Source organism: Notechis scutatus, chromosome Z (genome assembly GCF_049901735.1).
Source record: "Notechis scutatus isolate UNSWTSFEM ecotype Mainland chromosome Z, rNotScu1.2, whole genome shotgun sequence".
Taxonomy (NCBI): domain Eukaryota; kingdom Metazoa; phylum Chordata; class Lepidosauria; order Squamata; family Elapidae; genus Notechis; species Notechis scutatus.
Genome location: NC_142025.1, coordinates 119383837 through 119404861, shown reverse-complemented (window position 1 = coordinate 119404861; position 21025 = coordinate 119383837). Strand labels below are relative to the sequence as shown.

At 49.1% G+C, this 21025-nt stretch overlaps 1 protein-coding gene across 1 annotated transcript in view; it reads left to right on the top strand.

Moving 5' to 3' along the window:
• Positions 1–21025, top strand: part of LOC113430298 (hydroperoxide isomerase ALOXE3-like) — a 43134-nt gene extending 22109 nt beyond the window's left edge. The window contains 5 exon segments of the mRNA XM_087946899.1: positions 11434–11603; positions 12723–12844; positions 13147–13247; positions 15565–15735; positions 19257–21025. Coding sequence (XP_087803025.1) covers positions 11434–11603; positions 12723–12844; positions 13147–13247; positions 15565–15735; positions 19257–19475 — 783 coding nt within the window. The 3' untranslated portion in view covers positions 19476–21025.

Here is a 21025-nt window from a genome sequence, read left to right as displayed (position 1 = left end):
CAACTGGGGCTCCTTCTTCCTGTTCTCCTTCTAGGCAACTGGCACTGGGTTTGATGTCTTGAGGATGTCCATGGGATGTCCATCTGACAACTGGGGCTCCTTCTTCCTGTTCTCCTTCTAGGCAACTGGCACTGGGTTTGATGTCTTGAGGATGTCCATGGGATGTCCATCTGACAACTGGGGTTCCCTCTTCCTGTTCTCCTTCTAGGCAACTGGCACTGGGTTTGATGTCTTGAGGATGTCCATGGGATGTCCATCTGACAACTGGGGCTCCTTCTTCCTGTTCTCCTTCTAGGCAACTGGCACTGGGTTTGATGTCTTGAGGATGTCCATGGGATGTCCATCTGACAACTGGGGCTCCTTCTTCCTGTTCTCCTTCTAGGCAACTGGCACTGGGTTTGATGTCTTGAGGATGTCCATGGGATGTCCATCTGACAACTGGGGCTCCTTCTTCCTGTTCTCCTTCTAGGCAACTGGCACTGGGTTTGATGTCTTGAGGATGTCCATGGGATGTCCATCTGACAACTGGGGCTCCTTCTTCCTGTTCTCCTTCTAGGCAACTGGCACTGGGTTTGATGTCTTGAGGATGTCCATGGGATGTCCATCTGACAACTGGGGCTCCTTCTTCCTGTTCTCCTTCTAGGCAACTGGCACTGGGTTTGATGTCTTGAGGATGTCCATGGGATGTCCATCTGACAACTGGGGTTCCCTCTTCCTGTTCTCCTTCTAGGCAACTGGCACTGGGTTTGATGTCTTGAGGATGTCCATGGGATGTCCATCTGACAACTGGGGCTCCTTCTTCCTGTTCTCCTTCTAGGCAACTGGCACTGGGTTTGATGTCTTGAGGATGTCCATGGGATGTCCATCTGACAACTGGGGCTCCTTCTTCCTGTTCTCCTTCTAGGCAACTGGCACTGGGTTTGATGTCTTGAGGATGTCCATGGGATGTCCATCTGACAACTGGGGTTCCCTCTTCCTGTTCTCCTTCTAGGCAACTGGCACTGGGTTTGATGTCTTGAGGATGTCCATGGGATGTCCATCTGACAACTGGGGCTCCTTCTTCCTGTTCTCCTTCTAGGCAACTGGCACTGGGTTTGATGTCTTGAGGATGTCCATGGGATGTCCATCTGACAACTGGGGTTCCTCTTCCTGTTCTCCTTCTAGGCAACTGGCACTGGGTTTGATGTCTTGAGGATGTCCATGGGATGTCCATCTGACAACTGGGGCTCCTTCTTCCTGTTCTCCTTCTAGGCAACTGGCACTGGGTTTGATGTCTTGAGGATGTCCATGGGATGTCCATCTGACAACTGGGGTTCCCTCTTCCTGTTCTCCTTCTAGGCAACTGGCACTGGGTTTGATGTCTTGAGGATGTCCATGGGATGTCCATCTGACAACTGGGGCTCCTTCTTCCTGTTCTCCTTCTAGGCAACTGGCACTGGGTTTGATGTCTTGAGGATGTCCATGGGATGTCCATCTGACAACTGGGGTTCCCTCTTCCTGTTCTCCTTCTAGGCAACTGGCACTGGGTTTGATGTCTTGAGGATGTCCATGGGATGTCCATCTGACAACTGGGGTTCCCTCTTCCTGTTCTCCTTCTAGGCAACTGGCACTGGGTTTGATGTCTTGAGGATGTCCATGGGATGTCCATCTGACAACTGGGGCTCCTTCTTCCTGTTCTCCTTCTAGGCAACTGGCACTGGGTTTGATGTCTTGAGGATGTCCATGGGATGTCCATCTGACAACTGGGGTTCCCTCTTCCTGTTCTCCTTCTAGGCAACTGGCACTGGGTTTGATGTCTTGAGGATGTCCATGGGATGTCCATCTGACAACTGGGGTTCCCTCTTCCTGTTCTCCTTCTAGGCAACTGGCACTGGGTTTGATGTCTTGAGGATGTCCATGGGATGTCCATCTGACAACTGGGGCTCCTTCTTCCTGTTCTCCTTCTAGGCAACTGGCACTGGGTTTGATGTCTTGAGGATGTCCATGGGATGTCCATCTGACAACTGGGGCTCCTTCTTCCTGTTCTCCTTCTAGGCAACTGGCACTGGGTTTGATGTCTTGAGGATGTCCATGGGATGTCCATCTGACAACTGGGGTTCCCTCTTCCTGTTCTCCTTCTAGGCAACTGGCACTGGGTTTGATGTCTTGAGGATGTCCATGGGATGTCCATCTGACAACTGGGGTCCCTCTTCCTGTTCTCCTTCTAGGCAACTGGCACTGGGTTTGATGTCTTGAGGATGTCCATGGGATGTCCATCTGACAACTGGGGTTCCCTCTTCCTGTTCTCCTTCTAGGCAACTGGCACTGGGTTTGATGTCTTGAGGATGTCCATGGGATGTCCATCTGACAACTGGGGTTCCCTCTTCCTGTTCTCCTTCTAGGCAACTGGCACTGGGTTTGATGTCTTGAGGATGTCCATGGGATGTCCATCTGACAACTGGGGTTCCCTCTTCCTGTTCTCCTTCTAGGCAACTGGCACTGGGTTTGATGTCTTGAGGATGTCCATGGGATGTCCATCTGACAACTGGGGCAGCACTCCTGGGATCTTCCTGTTCTCCTTCTAGGCAACTGGCACTGGGTTTGATGTCTTGAGGATGTCCATGGGATGTCCATCTGACAACTGGGGCTCCCCTCTTCCTGTTCTCCTTCTAGGCAACTGGCACTGGGTTTGATGTCTTGAGGATGTCCATGGGATGTCCATCTGACAACTGGGGTTCCCTCTTCCTGTTCTCCTTCTAGGCAACTGGCACTGGGTTTGATGTCTTGAGGATGTCCATGGGATGTCCATCTGACAACTGGGGTTCCCTCTTCCTGTTCTCCTTCTAGGCAACTGGCACTGGGTTTGATGTCTTGAGGATGTCCATGGGATGTCCATCTGACAACTGGGGTTCCCTCTTCCTGTTCTCCTTCTAGGCAACTGGCACTGGGTTTGATGTCTTGAGGATGTCCATGGGATGTCCATCTGACAACTGGGGTCCCCTCTTCCTGTTCTCCTTCTAGGCAACTGGCACTGGGTTTGATGTCTTGAGGATGTCCATGGGATGTCCATCTGACAACTGGGGTCCTCTCTTCCTGTTCTCCTTCTAGGCAACTGGCACTGGGTTTGATGTCTTGAGGATGTCCATGGGATGTCCATCTGACAACTGGGGTTCCCTCTTCCTGGTTCTCCTTCTAGGCAACTGGCACTGGGTTTGATGTCTTGAGGATGTCCATGGGATGTCCATCTGACAACTGGGGTCCCTCTTCCTGTTCTCCTTCTAGGCAACTGGCACTGGGTTTGATGTCTTGAGGATGTCCATGGGATGTCCATCTGACAACTGGGGCTCCTTCTTCCTGTTCTCCTTCTAGGCAACTGGCACTGGGTTTGATGTCTTGAGGATGTCCATGGGATGTCCATCTGACAACTGGGGCTCCTTCTTCCTGTTCTCCTTCTAGGCAACTGGCACTGGGTTTGATGTCTTGAGGATGTCCATGGGATGTCCATCTGACAACTGGGGTTCCCTCTTCCTGTTCTCCTTCTAGGCAACTGGCACTGGGTTTGATGTCTTGAGGATGTCCATGGGATGTCCATCTGACAACTGGGGTTCCCTCTTCCTGTTCTCCTTCTAGGCAACTGGCACTGGGTTTGATGTCTTGAGGATGTCCATGGGATGTCCATCTGACAACTGGGGCTCCTTCTTCCTGTTCTCCTTCTAGGCAACTGGCACTGGGTTTGATGTCTTGAGGATGTCCATGGGATGTCCATCTGACAACTGGGGCTCCTTCTTCCTGTTCTCCTTCTAGGCAACTGGCACTGGGTTTGATGTCTTGAGGATGTCCATGGGATGTCCATCTGACAACTGGGGTCCTTCTTCCTGTTCTCCTTCTAGGCAACTGGCACTGGGTTTGATGTCTTGAGGATGTCCATGGGATGTCCATCTGACAACTGGGGTTCCTTCTTCCTGTTCTCCTTCTAGGCAACTGGCACTGGGTTTGATGTCTTGAGGATGTCCATGGGATGTCCATCTGACAACTGGGGCTCCTTCTTCCTGTTCTCCTTCTAGGCAACTGGCACTGGGTTTGATGTCTTGAGGATGTCCATGGGATTTCCATCTGACAACTGGGGCTCCTTCTTCCTGTTCTCCTTCTAGGCAACTGGCACTGGGTTTGATGTCTTGAGGATGTCCATGGGATGTCCATCTGACAACTGGGGCTCCTTCTTCCTGTTCTCCTTCTAGGCAACTGGCACTGGGTTTGATGTCTTGAGGATGTCCATGGGATGTCCATCTGACAACTGGGGTTCCCTTCTTCCTGTTCTCCTTCTAGGCAACTGGCACTGGGTTTGATGTCTTGAGGATGTCCATGGGATTTCCATCTGACAACTGGGGTTCCTTCTTCCTGTTCTCCTTCTAGGCAACTGGCACTGGGTTTGATGTCTTGAGGATGTCCATGGGATGTCCATCTGACAACTGGGGCTCCTTCTTCCTGTTCTCCTTCTAGGCAACTGGCACTGGGTTTGATGTCTTGAGGATGTCCATGGGATGTCCATCTGACAACTGGGGTTCCTCTCTTCCTGTTCTCCTTCTAGGCAACTGGCACTGGGTTTGATGTCTTGAGGATGTCCATGGGATGTCCATCTGACAACTGGGGCTCCTTCTTCCTGTTCTCCTTCTAGGCAACTGGCACTGGGTTTGATGTCTTGAGGATGTCCATGGGATGTCCATCTGACAACTGGGGCTCCCTCTTCCTGTTCTCCTTCTAGGCAACTGGCACTGGGTTTGATGTCTTGAGGATGTCCATGGGATGTCCATCTGACAACTGGGGCTCCTCTTCCTGTTCTCCTTCTAGGCAACTGGCACTGGGTTTGATGTCTTGAGGATGTCCATGGGATGTCCATCTGACAACTGGGGCTCCCTCTTCCTGTTCTCCTTCTAGGCAACTGGCACTGGGTTTGATGTCTTGAGGATGTCCATGGGATGTCCATCTGACAACTGGGGCTCCTCTTCCTGTTCTCCTTCTAGGCAACTGGCACTGGGTTTGATGTCTTGGAGGATGTCCATGGGATGTCCATCTGACAACTGGGGTTCCCTCTCCTCTTCTGTTCTCCTTCTAGGCAACTGGCACTGGGTTTGATGTCTTGAGGATGTCCATGGGATGTCCATCTGACAACTGGGGTTCCCTCTTCCTGTTCTCCTTCTAGGCAACTGGCACTGGGTTTGATGTCTTGAGGATGTCCATGGGATGTCCATCTGACAACTGGGGTTCCCCTCTTCCTGTTCTCCTTCTAGGCAACTGGCACTGGGTTTGATGTCTTGAGGATGTCCATGGGATGTCCATCTGACAACTGGGGCCCTCTTCCTGTTCTTTCCTGTGGGTTTGATGTCTTGAGGATGTCCATGGGATGTCCATCTGACAACTGGGGTTCCCTTTCTTCCTGTTCTCCTTCTAGGCAACTGGCACTGGGTTTGATGTCTTGAGGATGTCCATGGGATGTCCATCTGACAACTGGGGTTCCCTCTTCCTGTTCTCCTTCTAGGCAACTGGCACTGGGTTTGATGTCTTGAGGATGTCCATGGGATGTCCATCTGACAACTGGGGCTCCTTCTTCCTGTTCTCCTTCTAGGCAACTGGCACTGGGTTTGATGTCTTGAGGATGTCCATGGGATGTCCATCTGACAACTGGGGGCTCCTTCTTCCTGTTCTCCTTCTAGGCAACTGGCACTGGGTTTGATGTCTTGAGGATGTCCATGGGATGTCCATCTGACAACTGGGGCTCCTTCTTCCTGTTCTCCTTCTAGGCAACTGGCACTGGGTTTGATGTCTTGAGGATGTCCATGGGATGTCCATCTGACAACTGGGGCTCCTTCTTCCTGTTCTTTCTAGGCAACTGGCACTGGGTTTGATGTCTTGATGATGTCCATGGGATGTCCATCTGACAACTGGGGTTCCCTCTTCCTGTTCTCCTTCTAGGCAACTGGCGCTGGGTTTGATGTCTTGATGATGTCCATGGGATGTCCATCTGACAACTGGGGTTCCTTCTTCCTGTTCTCCTTCTAGGCAACTGGCACTGGGTTTGATGTCTTGAGGATGTCCATGGGATGTCCATTTGACAACTGGGGCTCCTTCTTCCTGTTCTCCTTCTAGGCAACTGGCACTGGGTTTGATGTCTTGAGGATGTCCATGGGATGTCCATCTGACAACTGGGGTTCCCTCTTCCTGTTCTCCTTCTAGGCAACTGGCACTGGGTTTGATTTCTTGAGGATGTCCATGGGATGTCCATCTGACAACTGGGGCTCCTTCTTCCTGTTCTCCTTCTAGGCAACTGGCACTGGGTTTGATGTCTTGATGATGTCCATGGGATGTCCATCTGACAAATGGGGTTCCCTCTTCCTGTTCTCCTTCTAGGCAACTGGCACTGGGTTTGATGTCTTGAGGATGTCCATGGGATGTCCATCTGACAACTGGGGCTCCTTCTTCTTGTTCTCCTTCTAGGCAACTGGCACTGGGTTTGATGTCTTGAGGATGTCCATGGGATGTCCATCTGACAACTGGGGTTCCCTCTTCCTGTTCTCCTTCAAGGCAACTGGCACTGGGTTTGATGTCTTGAGGATGTCCATGGGATGTCCATCTGACAACTGGGGCTCCTTCTTCCTGTTCCCCTTCTAGGCAACTGGCACTGGGTTTGATGTCTTGAGGATGTCCATGGGATGTCCATCTGACAACTGGGGCTCCTTCTTCCTGTTCTCCTTCTAGGCAACTGGCACTGGGTTTGATGTCTTGAGGATGTCCATGGGATGTCCATCTGACAACTGGGGTTCCCTCTTCCTGTTCTCCTTCTAGGCAACTGGCACTGGGTTTGATGTCTTGAGGATGTCCATGGGATGTCCATCTGACAACTGTGGTTCCCTCTTCCTGTTCTCCTTCTAGGCAACTGGCACTGGGTTTGATGTCTTGAGGATGTCCATGGGATGTCCATCTGACAACTGGGGCTCCTTCTTCCTGTTCCCCTTCTAGGCAACTGGCACTGGGTTTGATGTCTTGAGGATGTCCATGGGATTTCCATCTGACAACTGGGGTTCCTTCTTCTTGTTCTCCTTCTAGGCAACTGGCACTGGGTTTGATGTCTTGATGATGTTCATGGGATTTCCATCTGACAACTGGGGTTCCCTCTTCCTGTTCTCCTTCAAGGCAACTGGCACTGGCTTTGATGTCTTGAGGATGTCCATGGGATGTCCATCTGACAACTGGGGCTCCTTCTTCTTGCTCTCCTTCTAGGCAACTGGCACTGGGTTTGATGTCTTGATGATGTTCATGGGATGTCCATCTGACAACTGGGGCTCCTTCTTCCTGTTCTCCTTCTAGGCAACTGGCACTGGGTTTGATGTCTTGAGGATGTCCATGGGATGTCCATCTGACAACTGGGGCTCCTTCTTCTTGCTCTCCTTCTAGGCAACTGGCACTGGGTTTGATGTCTTGAGGATGTCCATGGGATTTCCATCTGACAACTGGGGCTCCTTCTTCTTGTTCTCCTTCTAGGCAACTGGCACTGGGTTTGATGTCTTGAGGATGTCCATGGGATGTCCATCTGACAACTGGGGCTCCTTCTTCTTGTTCCCCTTCTAGAGCAACTGGCACTGGGTTTGATGTCTTGAGGATGTCTATGGGATGTCCATCTGACAACTGGGCCTCCTTCTTCCTGTTGTCCTTCTAGGCAACTGGCACTGGGTTTGATGTCTTGAGGATGTCCATGGGATGTCCATCTGACAACTGGGGCTCCTTCTTCCTGTTCTCCTTCTAGGCAACTGGCACTGGGTTTGATGTCTTGAGGATGTCCATGGGATGTCCATCTGACAACTGGGGTTCCTTCTTCCTGTTCTCCTTCTAGGCAACTGGCACTGGGTTTGATGTCTTGAGGATGTCCATGGGATGTCCATCTGACAACTGGGGCTCCTTCTTCCTGTTCCCCTTCTAGGCAACTGGCACTGGGTTTGATGTCTTGAGGATGTCCATGGGATGTCCATCTGACAACTGGGGTTCCTTCTTCCTGTTCTCCTTCTAGGCAACTGGCACTGGGTTTGATGTCTTGAGGATGTCCATGGGATGTCCATCTGACAACTGGGGTTCCTTCTTCCTGTTCTCCTTCTAGGCAACTGGCACTGGGTTTGATGTCTTGAGGATGTCCATGGGATGTCCATCTGACAACTAGGGTTCCCTCTTCCTGTTCTCCTTCTAGGCAACTGGCACTGGGTTTGATGTCTTGATGATGTCCATGGGATGTCCATCTGACAACTGGGGCTCCCTCTTCCTGTTCTCCTTCTAGGCAACTGGCACTGGGTTTGATGTCTTGAGGATGTCCATGGGATGTCCATCTGACAACTGGGGCTCCTTCTTCCTGTTCTCCTTCTAGGCAACTGGCACTGGGTTTGATGTCTTGAGGATGTCCATGGGATGTCCATCTGACAACTGGGGCTCCTTCTTCCTGTTCCCCCTTCTAGGCAACTGGCACTGGGTTTGATGTCTTGAGGATGTCCATGGGATGTCCATCTGACAACTGGGGCTCCCTCTTCCTGTTCTCCTTCTAGGCAACTGGCACTGGGTTTGATGTCTTGAGGATGTCCATGGGATGTCCATCTGACAACTGGGGTTCCCTCTTCCTGTTCTCCTTCTAGGCAACTGCCACTGGGTTTGATGTCTTGAGGATGTCCATGGGATGTCCATCTGACAACTGGGGCTCCTTCTTCCTGTTCCCCTTCTAGGCAACTGGCACTGGGTTTGATGTCTTGAGGATGTCCATGGGATGTCCATCTGACAACTGGGGCTCCTTCTTCCTGTTCTCCTTCTAGGCAACTGGCACTGGGTTTGATGTCTTGAGGATGTCCATGGGATGTCCATCTGACAACTGGGGCTCCCTCTTCCTGTTCTCCTTCTAGGCAACTGGCACTGGGTTTGATGTCTTGAGGATGTCCATGGGATGTCCATCTGACAACTGTGGTTCCCTCTTCCTGTTCTCCTTCTAGGCAACTGGCACTGGGTTTGATGTCTTGAGGATGTGCATGGGATGTCCATCTGACAACTGGGGCTCCTTCTTCCTGTTCCCCTTCTAGGCAACTGGCACTGGGTTTGATGTCTTGAGGATGTCCATGGGATTTCCATCTGACAACTGGGGTTCCTTCTTCTTGTTCTCCTTCTAGGCAACTGGCACTGGGTTTGATGTCTTGATGATGTTCATGGGATTTCCATCTGACAACTGGGGTTTCCTCTTCCTGTTCTCCTTCTAGGCAACTGGCACTGGGTTTGATGTCTTGATGATGTTCATGGGATTTCCATCTGACAACTGGGGTTCCCTCTTCCTGTTCTCCTTCTAGGCAACTGGCACTGGGTTTGATGTCTTGATGATGTTCATGGGATTTCCATCTGACAACTGGGGTTTCCTCTTCCTGTTCTCCTTCTAGGCAACTGGCACTGGGTTTGATGTCTTGAGGATGTCCATGGGATGTCCATCTGACAACTGGGGCTCCTTCTTCCTGTTCTCCTTCTAGGCAACTGGCACTGGGTTTGATGTCTTGAGGATGTTCATGGGATGTCCATCTGACAACTGGGGCTCCCTTCTTCCTGTTCTCCTTCTAGGCAACTGGCACTGGGTTTGATGTCTTGAGGATGTTCATGGGATGTCCATCTGACAACTGGGGCTCCTTCTTCCTGTTCTCCTTCTAGGCAACTGGCACTGGGTTTGATGTCTTGAGGATGTCCATGGGATGTCCATCTGACAACTGGGGTTTCCTCTTCCTGTTCTCCTTCTAGGCAACTGGCACTGGGTTTGATGTCTTGAGGATGTTCATGGGATGTCCATCTGACAACTGGGGCTCCTTCTTCCTGTTCTCCTTCTAGGCAACTGGCACTGGGTTTGATCTCTTGAGGATGTTCATGGGATGTCCATCTGACAACTGGGGTTCCTTCTTCCTGTTCTCCTTCTAGGCAACTGGCACTGGGTTTGATCTCTTGAGGATGTCCATGGGATTTCCATCTGACAACTGGGGTTCCCTCTTCTTGTTCTCCTTCTAGGCAACTGGCACTGGGTTTGATGTCTTGAGGATGTCCATGGGATTTCCATCTGACAACTGGGGCTCCTTCTTCCTGTTCTCCTTCTAGGCAACTGGCACTGGGTTTGATGTCTTGATGATGTCCATGGGATGTCCATCTGACAACTGGGGTTCCCTCTTCCTGTTCTCCTTCTAGGCAACTGGCACTGGGTTTGAATATCTTGAGGATGTCCATGGGATGTCCATCTGACAACTGGGGCTCCTTCTTCCTGTTCTCCTTCTAGGCAACTGGCACTGGGTTTGATGTCTTGAGGATGTCCATGGGATGTCCATCTGACAACTGGGGCTTTTTCTTCCAGTTCTCCTTCTAGGCAACTGGCACTTGGTTTGATGTCTTGAGGATGTCCATGGGATGTCCATCTGACAACTGGGGTCCCCTCTTCCTGTTCTCCTTCTAGGCAACTGGCACTGGGTTTGATGTCTTGAGGATGTCCATGGGATGTCCATCTGACAATTGGGGCTCCTTCTTCCTGTTCTCCTTCTAGGCAACTGGCACTGGGTTTGATGTCTTGAGGATGTCCATGGGATGTCCATCTGACAACTGGGGCTTTTTCTTCCAGTTCTCCTTCTAGCAACTGGCACTGGGTTTGATGTCTTGAGGATGTCCATGGGATGTCCATCTGACAACTGGGGTTCCCTCTTCCTGTTCTCCTTCTAGGCAACTGGCACTGGGTTTGATCTCTTGAGGATGTCCATGGGATGTCCATCTGACAATTGGGGCTCCTTCTTCTTGTTCTCCTTCTAGGCAACTGGCACTGGGTTTGATGTCTTGAGGATGTCCATGGGATGTCCATCTGACAAATGGGGTTCCCTCTTCCTGTTCTCCTTCTAGGCAACTGGCACTGGGTTTGATCTCTTGAGGATGTCCATGGGATGTCCATCTGACAATTGGGGCTCCTTCTTCTTGTTCTCCTTCTAGGCAACTGGCACTGGGTTTGATGTCTTGAGGATGTCCATGGGATGTCCATCTGACAAATGGGGTCCCCTCTTCCTGTTCTCCTTCTAGGCAACTGGCACTGGGTTTGATCTCTTGAGGATGTCCATGGGATGTCCATCTGACAATTGGGGCTCCTTCTTCTTGTTCTCCTTCTAGGCAACTGGCACTGGGTTTGATGTCTTGAGGATGTCCATGGGATGTCCATCTGACAACTAGGGTTCCCTCTTCCTGTTCTCCTTCTAGGCAACTGGCACTGGGTTTGATCTCTTGAGGATGTCCATGGGATGTCCATCTGACAATTGGGGCTCCTTCTTCTTGTTCTCCTTCTAGGCAACTGGCACTGGGTTTGATGTCTTGAGGATGTCCATGGGATGTCCATCTGACAACTGGGGCTCCTTCTTCTTCTTCTCCTTCTAGGCAACTGGCACTGGGTTTGAGGGTTTGGTCCAGCTGTTGCGGAAGGGAATGGCGTCCATCACATATTCCTCCCTTTGTCTCCCAGAAGACATCAAGGCTCGTGGAATGTCTTCCTTGCCTAACTACCACTACAGAGATGATGGTCTGAAGATCTGGGCAGCTATAGAGAGGTCAGTCCAGGATGATTCCCTGGTCTTCTAAGTCTATTACTCAGGAGTCTTGCAGCTCTGAGAATTGAAGCTTTATCTCGTTGTCTGAAGGTTACTGTTGAGATCGGGTTTGCAGAATAGAGGAGAAAGAGAAGAGGATGAGGAAGAAGAAGAGGGGGAGGATAGCAGGAGGAGGATTATGGAGTCTTTTGCTCTCTGAGCTGGTTGTTTTCTTGCAGATGTTTCATAACCCAACTAGGTAACATCATCAGTTCTAGAAGGGAATGAGGTTTCCTCTTGTTTATATACAATGGCTTGCCCTGTCAATTTAGTGGGCATTTCCTTGGTTAAGATGTTGTTTAGTGTTAATTAGTTTGAGTTGGTAGTTCCTTGTTTGGGATATTGTCTATAATTCCTTGTTTGGGATATTGTCTATAATTCCTTGTTTGGGATATTGTCTATAATTCCTTGTTTAGGGTATTGTCTACTGCTTGATCGGTCTAGAATTAATCTTGGCATCAATCTCTAATTATCTGAGTGTTGATTGCTGGTGAGGAGGTGAAACAACTTTTCCTCCACCAATTCCTTCTCCTCCTTCTCTTCCTCCCCTTCTCATTCTTCCTCTCCACAAGCCACATGCCCTTCTAGCACTGATGACGTTCCCTACTTGGGTCATAAAATGTCTTCTAGAAAACAAGCCGGCTCAGAGAGCACTAAGGACCACACAGTATACCTTCCCCTTCTTTTCCTTCTCTTTCTCTTTCTCCTTCTCCTCCTCCTCCTCCTTTTCCTCCATTTCTCTACTCCACAAATCCCCCTCCCTTCTAGCACTCATGATGTTCCCTAGTTGGGTCATGAAATGTCTTGCAAGAAAACAACCCAGTTCAGAGAGCACCGAAGACCCACCGTCACCTCTTTCCCCCTCCTCTTCCCCTTCTCATTCCTTCCCTTCACAAACCACACTGCCTTATTGCACTGATGACATTTCCTAATTCCTTTCCTGTAAGCCAAGAAGGGAGGAGAGATAGATTCAGATTAATAGAGTTGGAAGGGACCTTGTAGGTCATCCAGTCCAACCCTCTGACCAAGCAGGAGAGATCCCTGCAGAATTCACCTTTCCTCTTTGATTCCCCTTTTCAGCTTTGTCTCCAGCGTGGTTGATTTATATTATAAGGCAGACGACTCCGTCCGGAAAGATCATGAGCTGCAGGGCTGGATCTACGAGATTTTTCAGAAAGGTTTCCTGGCCCTCACGTCTTCTGGTAAGGACCAGGTTTTACTCGTGAACTTCTGATGGCAATATGAGTTCTGAATAGTTGCACGTTTGTAAACACCTCTGTTTTTAACTGTCCTTATATACTTTATGGACGGTGGTGGGATTCCAATCATCCAACAATCAGTTTTCTCTGCCCTTATTATTTTTTTCCCCAACAACCTGCCCACCCAACTGCTCAACAAGTTAACAACTGGTTCTCTTGCACTTGCTGCGAACCGGCTGAACCCCACCACTGCTTAGAAATGATTGTTATTAATAACCGATGCATATTTTTCTTTTCCTTCCCAGGCATCCCTTCTTCATTCAGTACTGTGGAAGAAGTGAAAAAATTCATCACCATGGTGATTTATACCTGCTCAGCCCAGCACGCTGCTGTGAACACTGGACAGGTAGGAGCGCATATATCGGCGAGTAGCTGAACACAATCAATCAGGGTGCACCTAGAAGAGACCTTGGAGGTCTTCTAGTCTAGCTCCTTGCTGAAGAAGGGGAGCTCTGTTATCTGTTGCAAAGGCCTTCAGGAAAGCCTTGCTGGGCGCAGAAGAAGAAGCTCCTTGAAGGCCTCTGACGGCGAAAAGGAGGCCAGGAGTGACATGCACAAATGAGATTAGTCAGTGGATGAAATCCCCCCCAAAATAAGACCTGGTGCCTTTTTTGGTGGCAAAAAAAAAGTACAGGGTCTTATTTTCGGGGAAACACGTTAGGACTCATCCATGTATATGGCCATACTCAATAGCCCCCACTAGGGGGGCAACACTGAACCATCGTTGGCTGATCTTGAAACTTACGGTCCAAGGTCCCTTCCAATTCTGATATTTGGTTAGGGACAGAAGCTCAAATTGGCTTAATGGATAGAGGGAAGATAGGAAATTTGTACAGGTAATCTTTGACTTATAGCAATTCATTTAGTGACCGTTCAAAGTTGCAACAGCACTAAAAAAATCTGATGCGTGACTATTTTTCACACTTATGACCACAACATTCCCCGCTGTCCCACGATCCATATTCAGATGCTTGACAGCTGACTCCTATTTATGACGGTTGCGGTGTCCCTGGGTTACGTGATCCCCTTTTGTGATCGTTTGATGAGCAAAGTCGATGGGGAAATCAGCTTCACTTAACAACCAGGTGACTCATTTAACAACCGCAGCGATTCCCTTATGAACGTCGGCAAAAAAAAAAAGGTTGCAAAAAAGGATCAAAGCTCACTGCGCTCGCTTAGCGGTGGAAATGTTGGGCCCAAGGGTGGCTGTACGTCGAGGACCACTACAATTGAGCCACCAGCATTTCCATTGCTAAGTGAGACAGTGAGCTTTGCCCCATTTTACGACTTTTCTTGCCATTGTTGATAAGTGGATCCCTGCGGTTAAGTTACAGATACAAGATTTGGTTAAGGTAACGTAGAATTGGTGCACCTAATTGAGTTTCCTGCCTGGGAAAAAAACAACACAAGAAGGTGATGGGAAACCAGAATCATGTAGTAGGAAGGCATTAGTGTGAGGACTAGGATGTGGGGTGTAACCTAGTAGGGCCCCTTTGGTGGGGTTGTTAGCTCCCACCTTATGCTTGCTTGTACTTGGCTGCTCTGCAGTGACAGACTGCCGTGAACTTTGGGAGGAGAGAGAAAGTGGGGAATGCTTGGGGAAGCTAAAGTAAGCAACTGTATCTCCTTGAGATGCTGCCTCAAGGTCACACAGTGGGAAGAAAAAGGAGGTCGCATACCAATCTTCCCTAAATCAACGGAGTTGAGGGTTTTTCTTTCTTGAGTTTTGAATGGAGGCAGGCCTTGACACTGAACCTGATTGGTGACACTGGGGTATGGGCAGTGAGAGACAGTTAAGCGGGGGCGAGTAAAACTTAGGGATTTGGGCACGTAATATTCAGTTCTGGCTTTTCACTACTTAGTGCAATACACTTGGCCTCTAATCAAACTATACCTTTCTCAACCATTGGAGTCAAGCATCGTTTTTATTTAGAGCAGGGGTGTCAAACTCGGGTTCATTGAGGGCCACATTAGGGTTGTGTTTGATCTCGGGGCAGCTGGAGTGGGCGTGGCTGGGGTGGGTGTGGTCAGCTCAACATCACTCGTGTTGGGGGCACCTCGACCACCAGAGGTGCCCCCAACATGAATGACGTTGAGCTGGCATGAGTGATGTTTTGCTAAGGCAGGATTTCCCTCAGACCCTCCTTCCATCTCATTATAATCTCCTCCCTCCCTTCCTTCTTTCCTTCTTCTTTCTCCTTTCTTCTCCCTTCTCCTCTTTCCTTCTCTTTCCTTCCTCGCTCTCTTCCCATCTTCCCATCTGTTTCTTTGTCTTTCCTCTTTCCCTTTCTCCTTTCCTGCCCCTTCTTCCATGCTCAAATGCAAAAGGGGAAACATTTCTCCTTTTGCTTTGATTTTAATATGTTTTGCTAGCCCTCTGCCGGATAAAACGGAGCTGGTGGAAGGGGGAGATGCTGACAGAGGACCACAGGAGATCATCGTGGCCAAAATTGCCACGCATGGCCCTCCCGAGCTCCGCCTTCGCTGGCAGAGGCACCACGGGCCAGTCCTTCACTGTTTCCAGAGTGGGCCCGTGGGCCGGATCTAAACCCCCTGGAGGGCCGAATCCCGCCTGCAGGCCTTGAGTTTGACATCCTTGATTCACATCCGTGAAGTTGTGGCAGGTCCGACAGGGGGTTAATTCTTGGAATGTTGAATTGCAGTTTGATTTTGGTGCCTGGATGCCGAATTTCCCTTCCGCCATGAGGAAGCCCCCTCCCAAAACCAAGGGGCAGGCGAGTCTGAAGAGCTATAAGGAGACCATTCCAGAAATCAACACAACGGCTAACATCATCAGCGTCCTGTGGCTTCTCAGTGCTCCAACAGGAGACATGGTGAGTGCAACCGCCCTACTGATCTCAAGATGACATTGGCCTGAAAGCAGCAAGGCCCACCTTCCCTGGTGCTTCATGGGGTTGACATCCAGAGTGGTGGAACACCTTGCTAAAGGACTCTTAGGGCAATGGCTCCAGGTAGGCTGGGCCACGGTCCTCTAAGAAGACGACTAAGAAGGTCTTCTAAGAAGATCTTGGAAGTCTACCTGAATGACAATGACAAGATAAAGACTAAACACTCAGGACAGCTAGGAAACTGGTGGACCCAACCGTCTATCTCACTCAACATTTGGTGCCCGTCCAATCAGGCGAGATCGCCCTGATGGCCAGCAGAATCCATCATGAAGAGGATAAATGGGAATCTGATGGGAGGGTTGGGTCCCCTTCTATCTACGTGTCTAAGGGCTGAGCAGCTACGTTTTGAGGCTACTGTTGAGGTAATTCCCCGTTAGGAGAAACGAGCGCATACAGGGAGACGTATTTGAGAGAAGTGTCTGAATAATACACACACAGCACACAGATACACTGTACAGTAAATGTAGGTTTTTACTTCCAGAAAGGTTTAAGCAAAGTCCAAAATAAGCAGTCCAAAAGTCATTCACAGGTAAATCAGTCAGTTTTCAATCCAGGGATAATCCAATAGTCAAGTCCAGTGTCAAAAAACAGTTCAGTATCAGACTTACATTAAATCCAGTAATATCAGTCAATTAGAAGAAATGGAGCAAGGGCAATACTTTCCAACAGAAGGAAACACAGAGATACTCACTCAGACACACTCTCTTCTGAGACTAAGACTAAAACAATCCAGGTTTCCGGCTCCATCTTATGGCCATTTGAAAAACCACACCCAATTGCAGTTTTACAATCTCTAAAGACATAGTACTAAAATGTTTATTTTGGTTTATATATTTCTAACCCAAATACCTGTTAGGTGACTTATATTCCTAAGGAGCCAAAGTTCCAGGGTATTCAGATGTTAATTGTCGTCCCGGTTCAGCCAAAAGCCTTCTTTTCTTCACTTCCTCCCTGCACAAAACTTGTCTGGCTGAGAGGTTCTTTGTGACGGCCCTTGCTGACCACCGCTCCACCACCTTTGGAAAAGGGAGTTAAGCCAGCTGGGGAAGGGGTGCGATATCCCCACCCCTGCCCGGATCTCCCTCTCTTCAGTTATCCCTACAGGATAACCATAGCCTCCCAATCCAATTGGATCGAAGGCACTCCAGCAGCGGCGCAGCAGGGATCGCGCACAAACGCGAATTCCTGCTGCCTCCGAGCGTGACAAACCGGAACTCCAGGTGACTTATATTCCTAACAGCTACTATTAGGAACACAACACAAAATGAATTCTGAGGAACCTGGAGTTTCGCCCCCGACCTTGTAGACCTTCTGCTTTGCAAGGTTGACTGGTCTTCAAGGTTGCTCACCACGTTTTCTTGGAAGAAGCGTTGGTAACGAAGAGCAGGAAGTAAGGTCTATAACCTGGGGGTTTTCAAACCTGGTCACTTTAAGACTTGTGGAATTCTGGGAGTGGAAGTCCATTAAGTCTTAAAGTGGCCAGGTTTGGTGATGTTATAAGCAGGGGTGGTCTTCAGAAATTTAAGCAACCGGTTCTCTGCCTGGTTGCTGGGTGGGCTGGTTGCCATGGTGGGCGTGGCCTAGTCAGCCTCCTGCACCATGGCAGGGAGGGGGCATTTTCACTCTCCCCACGCTCTGCACGCTTTCCTTGAACCTCTGGCAGGGTGAAAACGGCCTCCCTGGGATTCTGGAGCCCGGAAATCAGCCCATTTCCAGCCTTCTGGAATTTCCAGGTGGCCCATTTTTCACCCTCCTTGAACCTCCGCGTGGGCCCTGCACTTATCTGGCATCCAAAATGGGCCACGTGGGAATTCCTGGAAGGGACAGGGTAGGGTGGGCAGGGCCAGCCAGGAGTGGGAATTTGCCGGTTCTCTGAACCGGCCATAAAATTAGCTACTGGTTTGGATCTGCTTCACCCAAACTGGGGAGAGCCGGTAGCAGTCCCACCCCTGGTTATAAGCGAAGTGATATAGGGGAGGAAAGGTAATGGGCTCTTCAAAAGTAGATGACACGTTGATAATGGCCATGAGTCTAATGTGGAGTTGGGTTAGGAAGACATGGGGGAGGGGATGTTGGGAGGGGAAATAATAACAGCTGTCTTGAAGTTTCATTCTAGAATATGGAATATATGGATCCAAGTTATAGGAACGTCTGGAAAAAAAATGACACAATAATAAGAGTAGATGGACCATGGAAGTGAAGGAAGGTGGTAAACCACCTGTCTGAGATACTTTATTTTGGAGGTGGTCTCCATGGCCTGAATGGCCTTTTGGGTGGCTCAAGGAAAGAACTTCATTAGGTGATTGATTTCTTCCTCTCCTCCTCCTCCTCCTCCTCCTCCTCCTCCTCCTCCTCCTCCTCCTCCTCCTCCTCCTCCTCTCCTCCTCCTTCTCCTCCTTGTCTGTTCCATTTCCTTCCCTGGCTCCTTCTTCTCCTTCTTCTCCTCATCTATCTATACCTCCAACCTTCTCTGTCCACTTTTCCTCCTCCTTGTCTATCTTCTCCTTTTCCTTCTTCCCCTCTCACCTATCTTCTCCTTCTCCTTTCCTGCTCCTCCTGCTCCTTCTCCATCCCATCTCCTTCTTCCCCTTTTTCTTTTTCTCCTCTTCCTCCATCCAACTTCTTCTCCTTCTCCATTTTTCCCCATCTCTTCCTTTCTTTCTCTTTCTCCTTCTCCTTCTCCATCCCTTCTCCTTTTCCTTCTCCATCTCCTCCTTCTCCTCCTTCTTTTTCTCCTCTTCCTCCTTCTCCACCACTTTTTCCTCCTCCATCCCTTCTTCTTTTCTTTCTCTTCCTCCTTCTCCATCCCATCTCCTTCTCCTTCTCTTTCTTCTCCTCTTCCTCCGTCTCCACCCATCTCCTATTTCTTCTCTCCATACCTTCTTCTTTTCTTTCTCTCCTCCTCCTCCTCCTCCTCCTCCTCCTCCTCCTCCTCCTCCTCCTCCTCCTCCCTCCTCCTCCTCCTCCTCCTCCTCCTCCTCCTCCATCTCCTCCTTCTCCCTTTTCTCCTCCTCCTCCACCCCATCTCCATTTCCTTCTCCATCTTGTCCCTCTCCATCCCTTCTTTTCTTTTTCATCTTCCTTCTCTTCCTCATCCCTTCTTCTTTTCATTTTCCCTTCCCTTCTCCTCCTCTTCCTTCCTCCTCCTTTTCACCTCCTCCTCCATCCCATCTCCGTTTTCTTCTCCATCTTCTCCCTCTCCGTCCTTCTTTTCTTTTTCATCTTCCTTCTCTTCCTCATACCTTCTCCTTCTCATTTTCCCTTCCCTTCTCCTCCTCTTCCTTCCTCCTCCTTTTCTCCTCCTCCTCCATCCCATCTCCGTTTCCTTCTCCATCTTCTCCCTCTCTGTCCTTCTTTTCTTTTTCATCTTCCTTCTCCTCCCCATCCCTTCTCCTTTTCCTTTCCTTTCCCCTCCCATTCTCCTCCTTCCCCTTCCCTTCTCCCAGATTCCCTTGGGTCAGTATCCCGACCATCATTTCACCGAGAAGGCGCCCCTCAAACTCATCACAACCTTCCAAGCCCACCTACACAAGATTTCCAATGAAATTAAGAAGAGGAATAAATCGCTCGTCAAGAAGGAGCCCCTCACCAAACAGGACGCATCTCTTCTCATAGCTTACAAATATCTCGATCCCGCTGAGATGGAGAACAGTGTCAGCATTTAAACAGGGGACTTAAATTGTTCCTTTCTCTGGAAGAATTTAAGCCATACAGTAAGAAGGGAGCTTCAACTTTCTATATTGTGTTAATGGATACAACAATGTGTTACAAAAATGTCTATGGAGGTTCTCCATCATCCAGGTGCGTTTTTTTCAAAAAGCAATTGGACTTTCTGGTTGTTTTTTTTCTTTGAAGAGGTTTTGCTTCTCATCCAAGAAGCTTCTTCAGTTCTGAAGAACTGATCTCCTTTGCTCTAAAGAACTGAAGAAGCTTCTCGGAATAGAAGCAAAATCCCTTCAAAGAAAAAAGTCCAGTTGCCTCTTGAAAAAAATAAATAAAGCACCTTTGGGTGTTAGAAAGATGCAAGCGAAAGTTGATTAAATTGTAAGAGCTAGTGGAAAATACAGGTGGTCCTGGACTTACGACCACAATCGAGGCCCAAATTCCCATTGCTAAGCAAGACAGTTTAAGTGGTTTTGCCTCATTTTACCACCTTTCTTGCCATGGTTGTTAAGTGAATCACTGCAGTCGTTAAGTCAGTCACACGGTTGTTAAGTGAATCTGGCTTCCCCCACTGACTTTGCCTGTCGGAAGGTTGCCACAAGATGCTGGGATAGTGCAACCGTCATAAATACAAGTCAGTTGCCAAGGGTCTAAGTTTTGATCCTGCAACCACGGGAAGGCTGCCACGGTCATAAGTGTGAAAAATGATCACTTTTGCTCACTGTTGTAACTTTGAACAGTCACTAAATGAATGGTCATAAGTCGAGGAGTACCTGTATAGCAGTTGGCACAATGCAAGGGCAGCTGTCTTATTTTTGTCCTCCTGGTTTCTCTGTAACCCATCCTGTTTTCAAACCTCTTTTTAAAAAATAGTTTATCTGTGCATTTTCATTTAACATACATAAGTGCTTAGTAAAAACTGTACTGTGTGGGTTGAATGCTTACATAATAAAAGATTTCCCAGCTCCTAATTTCTGCCTCTATTATCCAAATCCTATATTTGAAAATACCCGGTATCTTCCTTTTCTTTTATCTTTAACGTCAGTCTATCTATTTCTGTGCAATCTAATATTTTTTTTAAAAAAATTACAGAATCTTCTCTCTGTATTTCCTCATTTTTCCAATACTGTGCAAACACCCAGGAGTGGGATTCTACCGGTTCAGACCGGTTTGGATGAACCGGGTGTTAAATGTCAAAGCCTGAAATTGACATATGTGTAGCCATTTTATTTAGCCTTATTATATACTCCTTTTCTTTATTTCTCTTTGCCGGTTATACGGGGGAGGGTTTCGGGCTTGCCGCATTCCTAAGGTGGGAGGAGTGGAGATAGAGAAAGTTGTTTAGGCTAGGTGGTTCTTCTTCCCGTGGGAACGAAAGCTGACCCTGCTGAGACCTGGAGAAGATGGAGATTGATGACCCCGGGCAACGTTGATTTACTTCGATTGGGGAATGTGGCTTTTGGGGGGCTGTTTCTAATTTCCAACATTACGCGGCATCATCCCGGATTGTGTCCGATGCAGAATTACAACGGACTTTGCCAATTTTGATGCT